The following is a 15,554-nucleotide window of genomic DNA, read 5'->3' as shown; positions in this document are numbered from 1 at the left end:
CTTTCTTTCTTTTATAATTATCAATGATGTGTGTTCAAATGTGCTTCTAAGGTATGGATGATGAAGATTGGAATTCAAGTTCATGACTTACTGTGCATTATAAAAAAAAATCATGAGAGTTTTTTATCTTTTTCCTCCTCTCTTATTCTTTATTTTCATATATGCTAATGATATTGAAGACAATATCAAATTTAAGTGTGGGAGACAGAAATAGAATAATTATTTATTTATTTATTTAATATGCCATGTGAATTAGCAATTTTGGTTAATTTTTACAAAAGTTTAAATTTTTCTACTCAGTTTTTTGTTATTATTCTATATAAGAGCCAATAAAAGAATGCATGCCAAGTTTTTTGAACTCTTGGGTTAAATTTTGACATAAATATGTAAACTCATGAATTTATATGCACTTAAATGATCAAGTATGTGGACATGATGAGTAGTTTGACAAGTTTGAATTGGATATAATTAGAAGTGTATGATTTAGATTATTATTTTTTGTTATTAAATTGGTTTACTTAAGTTTGTGAAATATAATATAGGTAAAGAAGAAAGTAAAGCCTTTAAGTTTAATAATCTATTCCGCTAATTTTAGTTGCTTGGTAACTGAAATTTTCATGACCAATATTGATTTTCGCGTAAAAAGGTAATTAAGATTATGAGTGTGCAAAGTGTCTTGATGTATATTTTATTAACTAACCAGATGCATTCATTACCCATGTTTGTTTTTTCATAAAAAGACATAACATCTCAAGAAAGAAAGATATTCTCCAAGTATCAAGTTTAAATCCAAGGAATATAAAGAAAGAAAAAATAAATATAAAAGAGCTGAAAGCAAGTGTTAAGAAAATATATGCCTATTGATCTCTTGTTATGAATAAAGGTTTGCTTTTTGATTAAGGTTATAATAATTTGGATTATGTACCATAGTTGTATCATTTAAATATGAATTAGGCTATTTGTTGTGAAAAATTTGTAAATGATAAATGCTTGATTATTTTGATTAATAATGATTGAGTTTATACTTTTAAAGAAATTTCGATGATTCAAATTGTTCTTGGGTTGGCATGATTTTTGCATTAGTGAAATCCTTTTGAATAATATCTTGGAACTAAGTATGAATATTTTTTATGATTTTTGCAAAGATTAATTTCTAAGTTGCTATTTACCTGAGGACAAGTAAATGTTTAAGTGTGGGGATATTTGATAGGTCTAGATTATATATAGTTATTAAAGCTTTAATGATATATTTTCTATATATAATATGGTAAAACTAAGTGTTTATACCTCACTTAACCTTACTTTTCTATTTTCAAGTAATATTAGCCAAGATGGGAGAATATGGAGAAAAATACTCAAAATGAACTTTAATTGGACATGTTTGTATTAAGACTTTTGAGACATATGGACCTGCTATTTACTGTACTAGCCCAATTCTTCTATTTACTTAAGGGATTTTTAGTCATTTTGTATTATTATTAGGATTTATATTAAGAGTTATTTTTAAGATAATATTTGGTGGAGATAATGATGTCTATAGACTTATCTATTAGATAGACTTATCTTGGGTATACTTATATTTAGAAGAAGACTCTACTTTATATATATCTCTACAAATTCAATTCTAGAGAAGGAGGAGGAGAAGTCTTTCCTATTTGCTCTCTACTGCATCTTCGATATACACCCGTCCATCATTCTTTTCTCTGCAATTCTCTACAGTTTTTCCATAAACATTTAGTCTTAGTTTACATTATTCTTTCAAGATCAAAGGAGATCTTCGAAAAGTGAAGAGTGATGATCAATTATCTTCCTACCTTAACGAAATTCTAGATCTAGATGGAGCTTTTATTTTTAGCCTTATTTTTATGTCTTTTTATCTAATACTATGATCATTGAATTAAATATGTTATGCTAGTTTTCACAAGTGTTTAGTTTGGCCATTTTATTTATGTATGAATCTTGTTATTTAGTTATTTAATGAGTGATATCTTTACCTTCATATCTTTATTACTTTCAGTTATTATTGTTCGTTAACCATCATACTAATTTAACAATAATAGTTGTTATGAAAATATTTAGGTTAAATGTATTAAAGACTTTATCTTTACTTCAATCTATGTTTGTAGAAGAAACTTTAATTGCATCATTTGCTTGAGTAATTAAAGGAAAAAGTACAACATCATCTTATTTATTATATCTAAGTTTAAAGTAAAATAAGAGAATTACTAAGCAATTGGCGAGGCTAAATACTGACTTTAACATATAGTTTTAAATCATAAGCATAAGCATTTGCATTGCATATTTATTTATTTTTTTATTATTTTATTTTATAAATATTTTATTTTCTTAAAATACTGGTTTAAAGTGTTTAGATTTACTTTTATTGTTCTGTGTTAATAATTAGTCTATATAACAAGTGGCCTTATAGTTCCTTGAAAAATCGACATCGAGTTGAATTTACCGCTTTACTATAAGAATGGTTTGTGCACTTGCGAGTACTAACTTAGACACATTAATAATGCATCAGGAATGATATATTCACTTAATTATACCTTAAAAGAAATTACTTTTTTTTAAAAGAAAATGAATTAACTTGTCTCTAGTTGCAATGTCATCTTTATATGATGTACGCAATTCACAAAGCCACTCCTAAACTAATGTACAACTACTTATTTCAAAAAATCATCACTATATTCTCTTTTGATGATGTATAACAGTTTAATAAATTGCTATGAGATTATAATTATTAAGAAAAATTAATCAATTTAATATTAATTGGATTTGAAATTTTCATTAACTTTTTAAAATGCATTGAGATAAGAAAAAACTATAACTTCCGAAATAATATGAAAAAAATTATCATTTTTTCATAATTTAGCAATATATTTCACAATTACGAATTTTTTTATAATATTATTCATAAATCTACCAATCTTTTCATAAATCATTAAATTTCACAAAAATAATCATTTTTTCGTAATATCAAATTTTAAATTTGATATGACAACAAAAAGTTAGGAAAAAAGAAAGTAAATCTACTAAAAATTTAAGAGAACTTTGAGAAAGAAAGCTCACAATAGATGTAGAAATCATAAATAAACCGTAATTGTATTGTATTTAGATAATTGAGATTTTTAATTATAGTAGTATAGTAAAAATAAAATTGTAGACAGTTCAATAAATTATCAGTCATCTTTGCTTATAAAATTAAATAAGTATGATTTAAGCAATTTAAAATATTAGTGGTTTTCAAAACAAAGTAAAATTACTTTATTTTAGAAAAAGTCACCATATTTATATATTAAGAATTTGACAAATAGAGATGTTTAATTTGGTGAAGTACGAAGTGATAATTGCCTATTTCATACAAGTATTTGTGTTTAGTAATGTATTGTGCCATATGGCAAACAGGTCAAAACTTTTTGCACCTGCATGAGAGATGGCATTACGAAAGGCATCCTTAAAATTTCGAGTTTTTACAATGTTTGCTAAGATGTAATATTTCCTGAGTATCACACTTGGAAAGTGAAATCTATTGAAGTTTGATGGAGCTGAGCCGATTTAATTATTTTCAACAGCTCCACCTAGGGCATGTGACCACCTAACAGATCTCCAATGTGAAGCTGTAACCTCAATCTAGCTTGCAGGTTTTACTATATTTCCAAGCCTCATTAGATTCGAAATAGTACCAGGAAACTTTCATGCAAAGATCCCAACACATTCCTGAGGCAAGACTGCATTCTGACCTCTAGACACAACTGTAACCGAGAAAGCATTGCCCTGTAATAGTTGAATGAGTGTGGAGGTAAACCTCCATAATAATAATTTCGATTCAGTGGAGCATCTATATCAATTTATTGACGCATAATTGTGAAAATAGCACTCCCACATCATGTTCAGAAACAGACAAAAAAACTATTTCAGGATTTTCTATTATTTACTAATGGAAATAGCATAAAGTTAAATTATTAAGTATTTACTATTATTATTTCAAAAGTCAATAATGATTATAAATATGTGCAGAGTCTACAGTTATGTTGATGGTCTAAGTATATGAAAAGTTATGCATTTAGAGTATTAAGTATTATGAAAATGAATAATTAAGTTTGTAAGTAAAGAATCATATAGGTGCTATTATAAATAGCTTTAGTAATTTGGTAAAATGGAGAAGTTATCTCTAATAAGAGATAAAGTGGTGTCTTGTGTGCTTTCATAATAGTAAATATATATTTGTGATATATCTCTCTTTCAAATTTTTTCTTTTGTATTGTGTTTACTGTGTTTATCTCCTTCTCCTCTCCAATAAAAGTGGTCCAACACAAAGCACATGTTGTCCATCAGGTAGGTGTAGCACCCAAATCCATGGCATATCTCTGGGTCCAGGATCTAGCAGTAGTCTCATATACTTGGATATGCCCATCTGGTACACGAGTAATTTCAGGCACCATTAATGGATCATCTGGGTTTGGATAGATAAAAGAATCCCCTTTTGATATTATTGCAAATCTAATACAAGTCTCAATGCAGTAAGTTTATCATCGTAACAGTGAACATAAAGTTTTTAAGCAATTGCAACTTGGACAAAGGCTGCATCAAACATATATATGGATTATATGGAACAAAGAAGATTGCAAGTCTGTAAATGACAATAACCAAATGAATAATGAATGATAAATTACAATACCTTGGATATAGTAAAGGCAGGGTGGAGGACTCCACTGTTGTTTAAGAATGCCAAGACAAATGTTTCATTTGCTTTGATATTGGGATGAAAGATTTTGGAACGAAACCTATCCAGATAATGTTTATTAGGAAACTGAACACATAACAAATGTCAAATAGATTATATTAGAAGACAATAAGAGAGATTTAATTAGGGAGTTACAAACTTTGAAAGGGCAGATGCTTATAAGAAAAACTCTAAAGGGGCTGATGCTTATATTAGAATTGGAAATGATGTTGTCCAAGCCAGTTCTATCTGCAACTCAACTAATTCAATTTTCAGTTGAACCTAATAACACAGTCCCATCGCAGTGCTTGCATTACTAGCTACTTACTAAAAGAATCAACAAATCATCATTAGACGAAAGGTTTATTGTAACTATTCAAAAAAATATCAAGGTTTTGTCTGTTCAAATGTTCCACGACCCTAATTACTTTTACATATTACAAATAAATTATATCCATCTATCTATGTATGTATATTTAACAATGTTTATTAAAGGCCAGTAGTAAGCTTAACTATATATGTTGATTGTAGTACTTTTATAAATATTCATAAATAGATTACCAAGCAACTAAGGTCACCTTTGTATAATAAGATTTCTTTGAAAAAGTTAACATTTTCAAATAGTACATTTACAATAGAATGAAAATAGTTATAAATAAAATTATGTAGATGTAGAACTTCTACTAGAAAACATTCATAACCATACAACACAATTTGGGTAGAAAAGTTCATTCACAATTGTATTACTTTTTCATATGGACAAGATGGCCAAATATTCATTAGCATCTATCAATTATAGAACAAGTTTATAGATAAGGAAGATCTGAACATAATGAAGTGCAATGTAAAATGTATCATATGTATTCCTTTATCGATATTCCACCAAAGTCATCTATCATATGTCAAAGATTTAAGGAAGCAACTGCCTATGATAGAGACAAGGAATAACAAGAAAAGTAGTACATGCAAGATCTCGACTTCTCATGCTGAGACATCCTCTTCTGGAAGTTTGCCTCACTTTCTATTTCAATGAATTACAGTAGAAGCATAATGGGCCAGTTAAGCTAAAGATGACATAGATTTCTCACACTATGAGACTATAAATCTTGTTCCCCACCATTGTAGGTTCTGGAGTGAAGAAAATTTTGCTCATGGACAAGCACAAGACTAGGGATTGTGCAAGGTGTCATTGCATTCTGCAATTGATAATACACTGGCCTCAGTTCCAGTGAAAAATTTTAAGATGAAAAGAGAAGAAAGAGATATAAAAGTTGAGATGAGAAATTATCCTCTCAGTGAAACAAGAAATCTCATTTCGATATCAGTATTGAAAAAATGTTAAATATTGACTAACATTTAATTGTTTTCTTGACTGGAAAATGCAGCCACTATGATTTTAAGTGATAAGTTATGTAGTCCAAATGTTGTTTCCTTGCAATGGATTTATAAATATTGAGCTAAAACTGACAAAAAATAATCTTTCATAACCTTGATTAGCTCAAATTTTACTTATTTGACATTGGATGTTCAAGGACCAGAACCCACCATAAAAATACAAAACTAAGCAGCAAACTCGTATATTAAATAACATACAAATTAAAGACCTCGCAACTCATACTAGTTTTATCATGTCAGATCATAATTTTGTACAAGTTCACTTAATGACAAAGTAAGGAATAGTGCAAGAGATGAACAAGAAAGTTTGAGGACTGACCAATCTGCTTCAAATAAATCATCCATGTACTTAGGAACTCTGAGCTAGCAATCAAGCAATTTCCAGCAATACCATTTTCCACAAGCAAACTGTTTTTTGACAATTCTTATTTGTCTGCCAGCGTCACAACATGTCAAAGATATACCTAGGACAAGGATTTATGATCATTATCTTCCATCTCCATGGCCAATCTTTCCAACATTTCATATATCTCTTCACATCGAGTATGATCCTTGTCTTTAGACACAAAACGTACAAGTAAACCTCCAGTATCAATCCAACTACATCCCACTTCCTTTCGCAGCCCCTTTTCCCTCATACTTTTCCTCAATTTATCAACAGTTTCCCAGTTTGCTTCTTCAGCATACATATTGGAGAGCAAGACTTGATAGCCTGCCAAGCGGTCCACTGAGTTCATTTCAAGTAACCTATTGGAAACCTCCTCTCCTAATTCAATATGTCCATGGAGTCTGCAAGCCCCAAGAAGTGATCCCCAAATTTCAATTACATGCCCTTCTTCACCCAGTTGTTTAACAAATTCATAGGCTTCAATGACCCTCCCAACTCTTCCCAACATATCTGCAACACAACAATAGTGCGCAGTTGAGGGCTGAATCTTAAAATCTCTCTTCATAGACTCAAATATGCGAAGGCCTTCATCAACCAAACCAGCATAACTGCAAGCTGACAAGACTGCGACAAACGTAATTGCATCAGGTTGGATGCCAGATTTCTTCATTGAGTGAAACAGCGAGAGAGCATTCTCACCCATCCCATGTTGACCATAACCCAATATCATTGTCGTGTATGTGACAGAATTTCTCTCAGATGATTGGGTAAAAATACTTTCAGCGTAGTTTATCGCACCTGATTTAGAGTACATGTCAACAAGGGCAGTTCTCACAAAAATATTTTGGTCCAATGAATACCGAATGGAGACTCCATGGAGCTGCTTTCCCAAATTTATACTTCCCAATGAACTACAAGCTGGAAGGATGGATGCTAAAGTCACAGCATTAGGCCTTAGATTTTGCTCAAGCATCAGTCTGAAGGTAATGAAAGCCTGTTCCACCAGTCCATTCTGCGTGTAGCCAGCAATCACTGCATTCCAAGTAGCTTGATCCCTATTTTGAATATTGTTATTCTCGAAAACCCGTTGTGATATTCTGATCAAACCAGATTTAGCATACATGTCTATAAGATAGCTGTCCATTCCATCAAACTTTATGCCATGCCTAATAAGATATGCATGGGTCTGCTTTCCAATTTCTCGGTTTCTAAGATTAGATGCTGCAGAGAGTAGAGATGTTACTGTCACAGAATCAGCTATAAATCCTTGCTTCTGCATCTCATACACAAGCATCAACCCTTCTTCATCTAATCCATTCTGTATGAAACCAGAAATCATGGTATTCCATGAGACAACATCTTTTTCTGGCATCTTTTCAAAGACTTCAAATGATGTCTGGACAGAGTTGCACCTTGAATACATGACAAGGATTGCATTTAGTACCGTAACTGATAATACTGTATGATTCTTCATAGTAAAGGCATGCATCTGTTGACCCAAGCCCAAACACTGCAATTGTGACACTGCTGTTAAAGCTGAGAGAAAGGTTACATCATCAAGAATAGTGTGCTCTGTTTTCATAGCTTGAAGAAATAGATAAACTCCTTCTAAGAAACTATTATTCTGTATATGCCCACCAATCATAGTGTTCCAAACTTCTGCACTCTTCTCCAAGCAACTATCAAAAACCTTCCTACAAAGGTCAAGGCAACCAAGCTCGGCATACATGGATATTGCTGAACTCACAACAAACAAGTCATTTGCATATTCATTTCCTAATTTGAGAAGCATCCCATAAAGAACATTCGCATTCTTAAAATCACCAACACTCGAAATAGCAGGAAAAACATTCACAAAACTAACTGGACTTGGTTTGATCCCCCATTTCATCATTAGCCTAAACTGCCTAATTGCTTCTACATATTTTTCAGTCTTCACATACCAAGAAACCATAGTATTCCAAGCAATAACATCTCTCTTATGCATTGTCTTAAAAACCTTATGTACTACATCATACTTGGAGAAATCAAAATTATAAAAGTAGCCCATGTTACACAAACAAGTAGAGTACATATTTAAAAGAGAATTATAAACAATTCTACTAGGGTATGCTACACCACGAATAAAATGTCCATGGATAGCTTTACCAATCAATAAATTGCCAGTTTCTGCACAAGCTTTGAGTGTAGAGGAATAAGTATAGGAGTCACATTCTGTATCAGGAGATGCATTTTTAAGTTGAGAGTAGAATAAAAGCGCTTCAAGGGGCATGTTATTGCAAATGAAGCCAATAATGATTGTATTCCAAAGAACTATAGTTGGGCGAGGAATTGTGTCGAACAGTTGACGTGCAACAAGGGGTTGGCCTTCTTGACAGAGTCTGCTAAGGCGAGAGCGGATTGTAGGGGTTTTAAGAGTGGGGTTTGGTGGTGGTGAGATGGTAAAGAGAGAGGGATTGTTATGGTTGATGTTGTCTGTATGATGATAGGGTGTGGACAGAGGGAAAGGAAGAGCAGAAGATGTGGAGGCCATTGCTGAATTCTTTGGATAATGAACCTTCCTCTTAAGTCTCTACTGATATTATTACGAGTTCCTTTCGTATGGTAGTTAAAAATTTAAAATGCAGTTGCAAATTCCAAAAACAAAAATTAAGAGAAGAAGAAGAAAGTAACTGACCTACTATTTTTAGTAAATAAAAAGAGTTTATTTAATATGTGTTTTGGTATTTTGTCGTATATAATTCCTTTTTAATATATATGTAATTATTTCTGAATCATTAAATTTAAGTCAATATGTAATTTTTATAATTAATTTATATTAATCTATTAATTAATAAATTATTTTTTGAATAAATAATTATTTTAATTTTTTAAAAATAATATTTTAATATTATATCAACTAATAAGTTATATATATATATTTTAATATTATCTAATAAACTAATTTTCTAATAATACAAGAATTTTAAATTTCAATAGAATACCAAATACAATTATAGTATTAATTTTATATATAGTTAGAAAATATTTTAAAATAGTTTTTATTAAGGCCTTGATAAAATCTTAAACCATTAAAACCCTTTCCTAAGAAAAACACTTTAAAATATTTTAAATTATTATTTTTTAAAATATAATAAAATTATAAAATATTAAAAATTATTTAAAAAATTATTTTATATTATTATTTAAAATTAAAATAATAATATCAGTCGTACAAATAATACATATTGTGTAAATATAAATTTTGAGCATATCACTCATTATATAAATTTTTTTAAATATTTTATAATACTCGTACAAAATATTAATTAATAAATTAATCATTCAAAATAATAATATAATTAATATTGTTATCATTAAAAAAAATAAAAGTACTAAAAGAACTAATTATTTTATAATTATATTTAGAAAATGGGATATTATTATCATTATGCAATAAGATTTACTTTCTTTTTCTTGATTTTTGAAGATTTTAAATATTATTCTTAAATTTCTTTTATTCTACTTACATTGTATATCATAATTGAACTTAAATTTAGACAATTACTCATTCTTTTAAAAGATTATATATTGTAAACAATTTAAATTTTAGTGATTTCTTATAAATTTATCTTTAAATACAAATAACTTATTTCTTGATTAAATAAAAATTTCGTATCCTAAAATGACTATTATATTAATTTATATAAAATTAATTAAAATAAATAATAAAATTAAAAAAAATTATAATTTTATAAAATATACTGACTTATTAGTATGAATTGGAAGAATCAATCTAGTTTACTAGAATTTAATTAATTAGAATTCTATATTAATTTGTATTCAACTAAATACTTAAATTATAGATCTACAAATAAATTTTATAAAATCTTATAAAATTTATTTCAATAGAACAATGTTAAAATGTGATTTTGTACCTTTTTCTATTTTTATAAAAATATATTATAGTTCTAAAATAACAAAGAACAAATTGCTAAGAAAAAGGTCCCAGATAATTAATAAAATCTACACTTGCATTTCTCTTATTTGAAAATCAAATTTAATAGTCCTTCATTTTCTATTTTCAACATTGCTCTACTCTTTTGTTAAAATGTGAAGGACTAAAATTAGGAATGACTTCATTTAATTTTAAAGTAAGTTTAAATTTTGTGAGAGGTCAAGGAATGTTACTAATATGCTCAAAGAACAAAAGGGGGAGAAATTAGAAAACAATAAAAGTGGGATGGCATGAAATGCCATTTTGTATAATAACCAAACTAACATACATTATTTCAAATAAATAAATAAATAAATAAATAAATAAAATGGTCCTAAAATATTGGACAATTCACAGAAGAACTGTTTGGCATATGGGAATTTAACATCCCATCCCTTCCCTTTCCTGCAATACAAAGTTGACACGATCTCGCAACAATTACAAGTAGCTCAATGCTGAAAATCAGTGAGAAAGTTGGACAGCTTCACATGGCCTGTAGAATCTTTCTTATTCTTTTTCTTGAAATGTTTAGATGCCGCTTTTAGCACCTTATTCCATCCCTGAAATTATGAAGCAAAACCCAGAACTCAAAAAAGTTTTTCATTTTAATTAATTTTTTTTTGAAAAAAAAAAAAGAAAAAGGAAAGAGACGAAAGGAGATGAAAATCAGAATTAATTTACCTTGGTGGCAAAAGGAACACAGGTAGCCTTAATAGGAGCTGGAGAGAACTCAGAGCCCAGAATCTTCTTCTTCTTCTTCTTCTTTTGCTTGATCATTTTAATTTTCCTGGAAGAGCAGCTTGTGTTACTATTATTACCCAAATGTAATCCGAATCCAAAAGAGAGCTTTCTTGGTGTAATCAAATCGGAGTCCAACTCCATGGGACTGTGAAGCCGAGGAACCAAAGGAGACCATATTGAACTCTGCGAATAATCAAAGTCGAAAGCAGAGTTGTCTGGAAACTTGAAGAGAAGATATTTCGACATCAATGGACCCAAATACTCTACTACTTTACAGTTACTTAAGATGAACCTCTTTTTGGCTTCTTGGCCTTCTTCTTCTTGTTCGGCTACTTCTGCTTTCCTTTTCATATTTGAAATGTTTCGGGACCGTTGGCTGCTTAGCTAACTGTACTCCTCTGCTTTTTTCTTTTTTAACTTTTCTTCGTTTTCAAGGTTGTGAGAGTTAAATGCGAAACAAAAACTGACCGTTGAAAAATGACGATTGTTTAATAATTATTTTGTCTCTGCGTACGAACATTGTGTCCATTAATCCTTCCTTTACGATCGGGTCTCAACGGTCTGCTTTTCGAATTTAATTAGGTTGTGGGATGAGATCTATTAATTCAGACAATGACGATTTCAGTACTTTGTGTACAGTATAAAACAATTCCTGCTCGCTTGTCGTGGGGTCGGTCATAAAAAGTTTATCTTTAATAAAGGGTAAATCTGGTATTTTTTAATAATAAAGTTATAAATTTATTATCTTTAAGTTTTTGAAATTTTAGACTTCCATGTTTGAATTATATTATTGTTGAATTTCATATTTTAAGCTGTTAATTTATGTATATCATGAAGAAATTCTGAGTTATATATATTAGATCTTTAACACGAAAGCTTAGAGTAGGTAATAATTTTAATTGAAAAACATGTCTTATTTCGAATTTTATACAGTGAAATTGATTTTAATTTTATGATTTCATATTTAGAATTTCTATTCATTAATCTCTAGCTGTGATGGTGGAATCCATCTCAATTTGTTAATAAGATAAAAAGAAAGAAGCACTCTGAATTTATGACATTGTCTTTAGGAACACTCTCTTTTTAACCCATTCCTAGGAAATTGTACCAGACATACCTTGTTACTTCTAGTAATTGGATTTTCTGTCTTGCACTCTGAATTTCTTCAATATGATCTCGATGTATGCTTTCAAAAGAGACCAAACAGGTTTTGGGATTTATTAGTGTGGATGTTAATCAATAAATATGAATGCTTCTCCAAGGTCTTTTGCTATTAAAATATCAAGATAATTACTGCTCGACTGCATGCAGCATTACCCAGATCATAACTTGCAACAAAACCATCATTCACATAACATTATGAAAATGATAAGATTTCTCACACTAACTTGGAGTAATACATTTTTCTTAACTTTCTTATCCACAAAACTAAAGAAAAATATTATACAGTTGAACCTTAGGTACCAGTATGAAGGAGTTTGTCTTCAATTATAAATAGTGTGTTTAATTCTAAAATTGTGATAGATTTTTCCTTGATAAGATAAACCATATAGACTTGTTTACTTGATATTTTATTCAGGAATGTAGTTTAAGATTCCTCTAATGCAACTCAAAATACCATATTGATTTAGTAACCTGGCCTTAGACCACTTTATATTTCTCTTAAAATCCCTACGGTGTAATAGATAATAGTAGGCCAAAAGCCTTGCAAGCAGTTCAATAAGGTCCCACTAATCATTATATCCCATAAATTTCATTTTATAAACTCACACAAACAACCTCTTTAAAAGTTACTGGATAAACTAAATGACTAATGTTGTAATCACTTTCATATAAATAGATCACCAATCAAAAGGAAGAACAAACCACCTTAACCTAATAGCACATTTAAGTGGAACCTTTGCTCTTTTTTCTTTTTTTTTTCTATGAAGATGAAGTGAGTTATCTTTATAGACTCCATCTCTTCCATGGAATCATTTGCAAGACTAAGATCCATTTTCTTTTACTTTATAGGTAAAGGCACACCGTTATGGCCTGCTAACCTTCATTACTGATCAGAGGGTGATTACCATCAATCACAACATACTCCAGAAACTCAATTGCATGTGATCTACAACTTGAGAACCTTTGAAGTTACATAAATGTTTGAAACATCTACATTGATCATGATACCTTATGAAATAATAATGAGTATTTCTGGATTGTAGTTAACATACAGTGGGATCATAAAGATGTATTAATAGAGGACGTTCTTAGATACAGAGGTGATTAAATTAGTTGTCAATCAATCCACAATACAAAATATATCTCAACTGAAGACTTTATTGGAGGCAATAATGAGGATATAAATTACTATATTTACGTCATTCAAAATATAGTATCGACTACTTAACATGCTCCTAATCTAGTGTTTAATTGTGGCTTTAACTACACCATTTTATTCAAGATTATTTCGCAAAGTGAACTAAGTTACCACTTTACAATCTTTAAAGTAAATGCAAACAACCTTTCTATGTAAATAAACATACTGTCTGCTATAATGCCTATCTTCCTTCTCAAATACGATAGTATCGTCCATTTCCCATTGTTATTTCTTAACTTTAGTCTAGAAGTACTTAAACAAATCAAGTATCTCATATTTAACTTTAACTGAGAACAAATATTCATATCAGGAAAAATCTACTATTGCATATTGCAAGTGAATAAAGATCAAAACTATGAGTAAAGCTTTTGTTCTCATTAACATTGGTCAGAACAGTTTTACAATAGTCAACACATGTTTCTAGCTGGCAGAAGTTAAGGGTAGACTTGATGATATCTTTTATCATATGTCTACCTGTTGAAAGAGGAAATAAAGCAAGTATGGCCTCAGACACTGCACAGGCAGAAAAGCCTGTGCAAGGCAGTTCATCACAGGCCTTGAAGAAAAGAAGCAACAATCTCTGTGGCAGGGAAACGCCGCTCCAACCTTTCCCAGAAAAAGAAAGGGACGTTGGACAGAAATACCAAGGCAACCAAGTAGAATAGGCTACCGTTGGACATGTACATATAAATACCAACACAATCAATTGTAAAAGATCAGAATTACATATCAATAAATTCATCATTTCTATTTTCTACATGGTATCAGCGCAGGATTCAAACCTGTGAAGTACCAATCAAAGCAAACAAAAACCAAATTCTCAGAATTCCTTTTTGGAAAATCATCATGTCTCAAAATGATAACAGATTGACCAATATAATCTTGAGAGGTAATCAAAATTACTTCGAGTAGTCAAAATCCGTTTACATAGGGCTTAGTGGCAGAAGGAAATTAGGGTTCGTAACAGGGACTAAACCCAAACCCAAACCTACTAGACCAGAAGCCCCGACAGAAAAAGAAGCAGAAAAAATCGAAGAATGGCAGACGACAGACTACATGGTCATGTCGTTGCTTACCAGCACTATGGAGCCCCAAATTTCCAGGCTCTGTATGTTGCTAGAATCATCAAAAGCAATATGGGACAAGGTAAAAGGCCTATATGGCCATCAACAAAATTTTGCTCATATTTTCAATCTTAAACAGAAATTGGCCAGAATCACACAAGGCACAAAATCAAGCTCGCAATATGCCACAGAAATATTGACGAGATGGGAAGAACTTCAGAATTACTTACCTCCTTCAACAGACGCAGCAGAAATTCAAAAACGAGCTGAGAATGACCTCGTATTTACTTACTTGGGAGGATCGGACTCAAGCTACGAGAGCTTGAGGTCTCAAATCCTCCTGTCCCTAGAACTGCCGAACATCGACACTGTTATTGCAACAGTTCAGCGCGAGGAGACGCGAAGGAATCTAATGAATCCCTCGGCCTCTCTTGAACTCGCGGAGAATCAAGCCTTTGCATCGCGTCGCCCCAATCTCACCGAAGGAAGCCGAACAGGGGGAGGGGTGAGCACGAGCGAGCGATGCGACCACTGTAAAAAGCAGGGTCACAATCGCGTTCGTTGCTGGCACCTACACTCGGAGCTCAAGCCAACCCGAGGTTGGGACAGGGGGAGCGGCGAAGGGGGGAGAAGAGGAGGAAGAAGAAGGCCCGAAGAAAACCCTAGGGAAAAAAAGGGATTATGAGGGTTGGGCGTCATATGCGGATAGTTATATGACGCCCCAACCGGACTCCCTAGGGTTACATCAACCCGACCCGGATCAACCGAACTGGACCCGACTCGACTCCTCCAAATTCGGCCCGATCCATCAGGCCCAGCAGAGCCAGTCGGCCCATCAAGCTCACCAGGCCCAGCAGAAGCAGCAGGCCCAAGTGGCCGAAATGCTGGCCCAATTACAA

At 31.4% G+C, this 15,554-nt stretch overlaps 2 protein-coding genes across 7 annotated transcripts; both read right to left on the bottom strand.

Annotated features, from left to right (window-relative positions):
• Positions 1-4,113: 4,113 nt before the first annotated feature.
• LOC8270513 (pentatricopeptide repeat-containing protein At3g22150, chloroplastic) lies at positions 4,114-9,154 on the bottom strand. Of its 6 annotated transcripts, none has more exons than XM_048370071.1 (3): positions 6,444-9,154; positions 4,685-4,790; positions 4,114-4,587 (listed from the first exon to the last, which is right to left on the bottom strand). In XM_048370071.1, exon 1 carries the CDS (start codon positions 9,043-9,045, stop codon positions 6,589-6,591), a length of 2,457 nt encoding a protein of 818 aa, XP_048226028.1. In that variant the 5' UTR covers positions 9,046-9,154; the 3' UTR covers positions 4,114-4,587; positions 4,685-4,790; positions 6,444-6,588. The 6 variants fall into 6 exon arrangements, with proteins under 6 accessions (XP_048226028.1, XP_048226029.1, XP_048226030.1 ...); XM_048370072.1 differs by having other exon boundaries at positions 4,114-4,506; XM_048370073.1 differs by having other exon boundaries at positions 4,114-4,459.
• A 1,559-nt stretch (positions 9,155-10,713) lies between these two features.
• On the bottom strand, positions 10,714-11,717 carry LOC8270512. Its single transcript, XM_002520525.4, has 2 exons — positions 11,170-11,717; positions 10,714-11,048 (listed from the first exon to the last, which is right to left on the bottom strand). The coding sequence occupies exons 1-2, from the start codon at positions 11,578-11,580 to the stop codon at positions 10,938-10,940; spliced, it is 522 nt and encodes a 173-aa protein (XP_002520571.1). The 5' UTR covers positions 11,581-11,717; the 3' UTR covers positions 10,714-10,937.
• Between the last annotated feature and the right edge of the window lie 3,837 nt (positions 11,718-15,554).

This window comes from Ricinus communis, chromosome 10 (assembly GCF_019578655.1).
Source record: "Ricinus communis isolate WT05 ecotype wild-type chromosome 10, ASM1957865v1, whole genome shotgun sequence".
Taxonomy (NCBI): Eukaryota; Viridiplantae; Streptophyta; class Magnoliopsida; order Malpighiales; family Euphorbiaceae; genus Ricinus; species Ricinus communis.
This window is presented reverse-complemented; position numbering and strand designations above follow the sequence as displayed.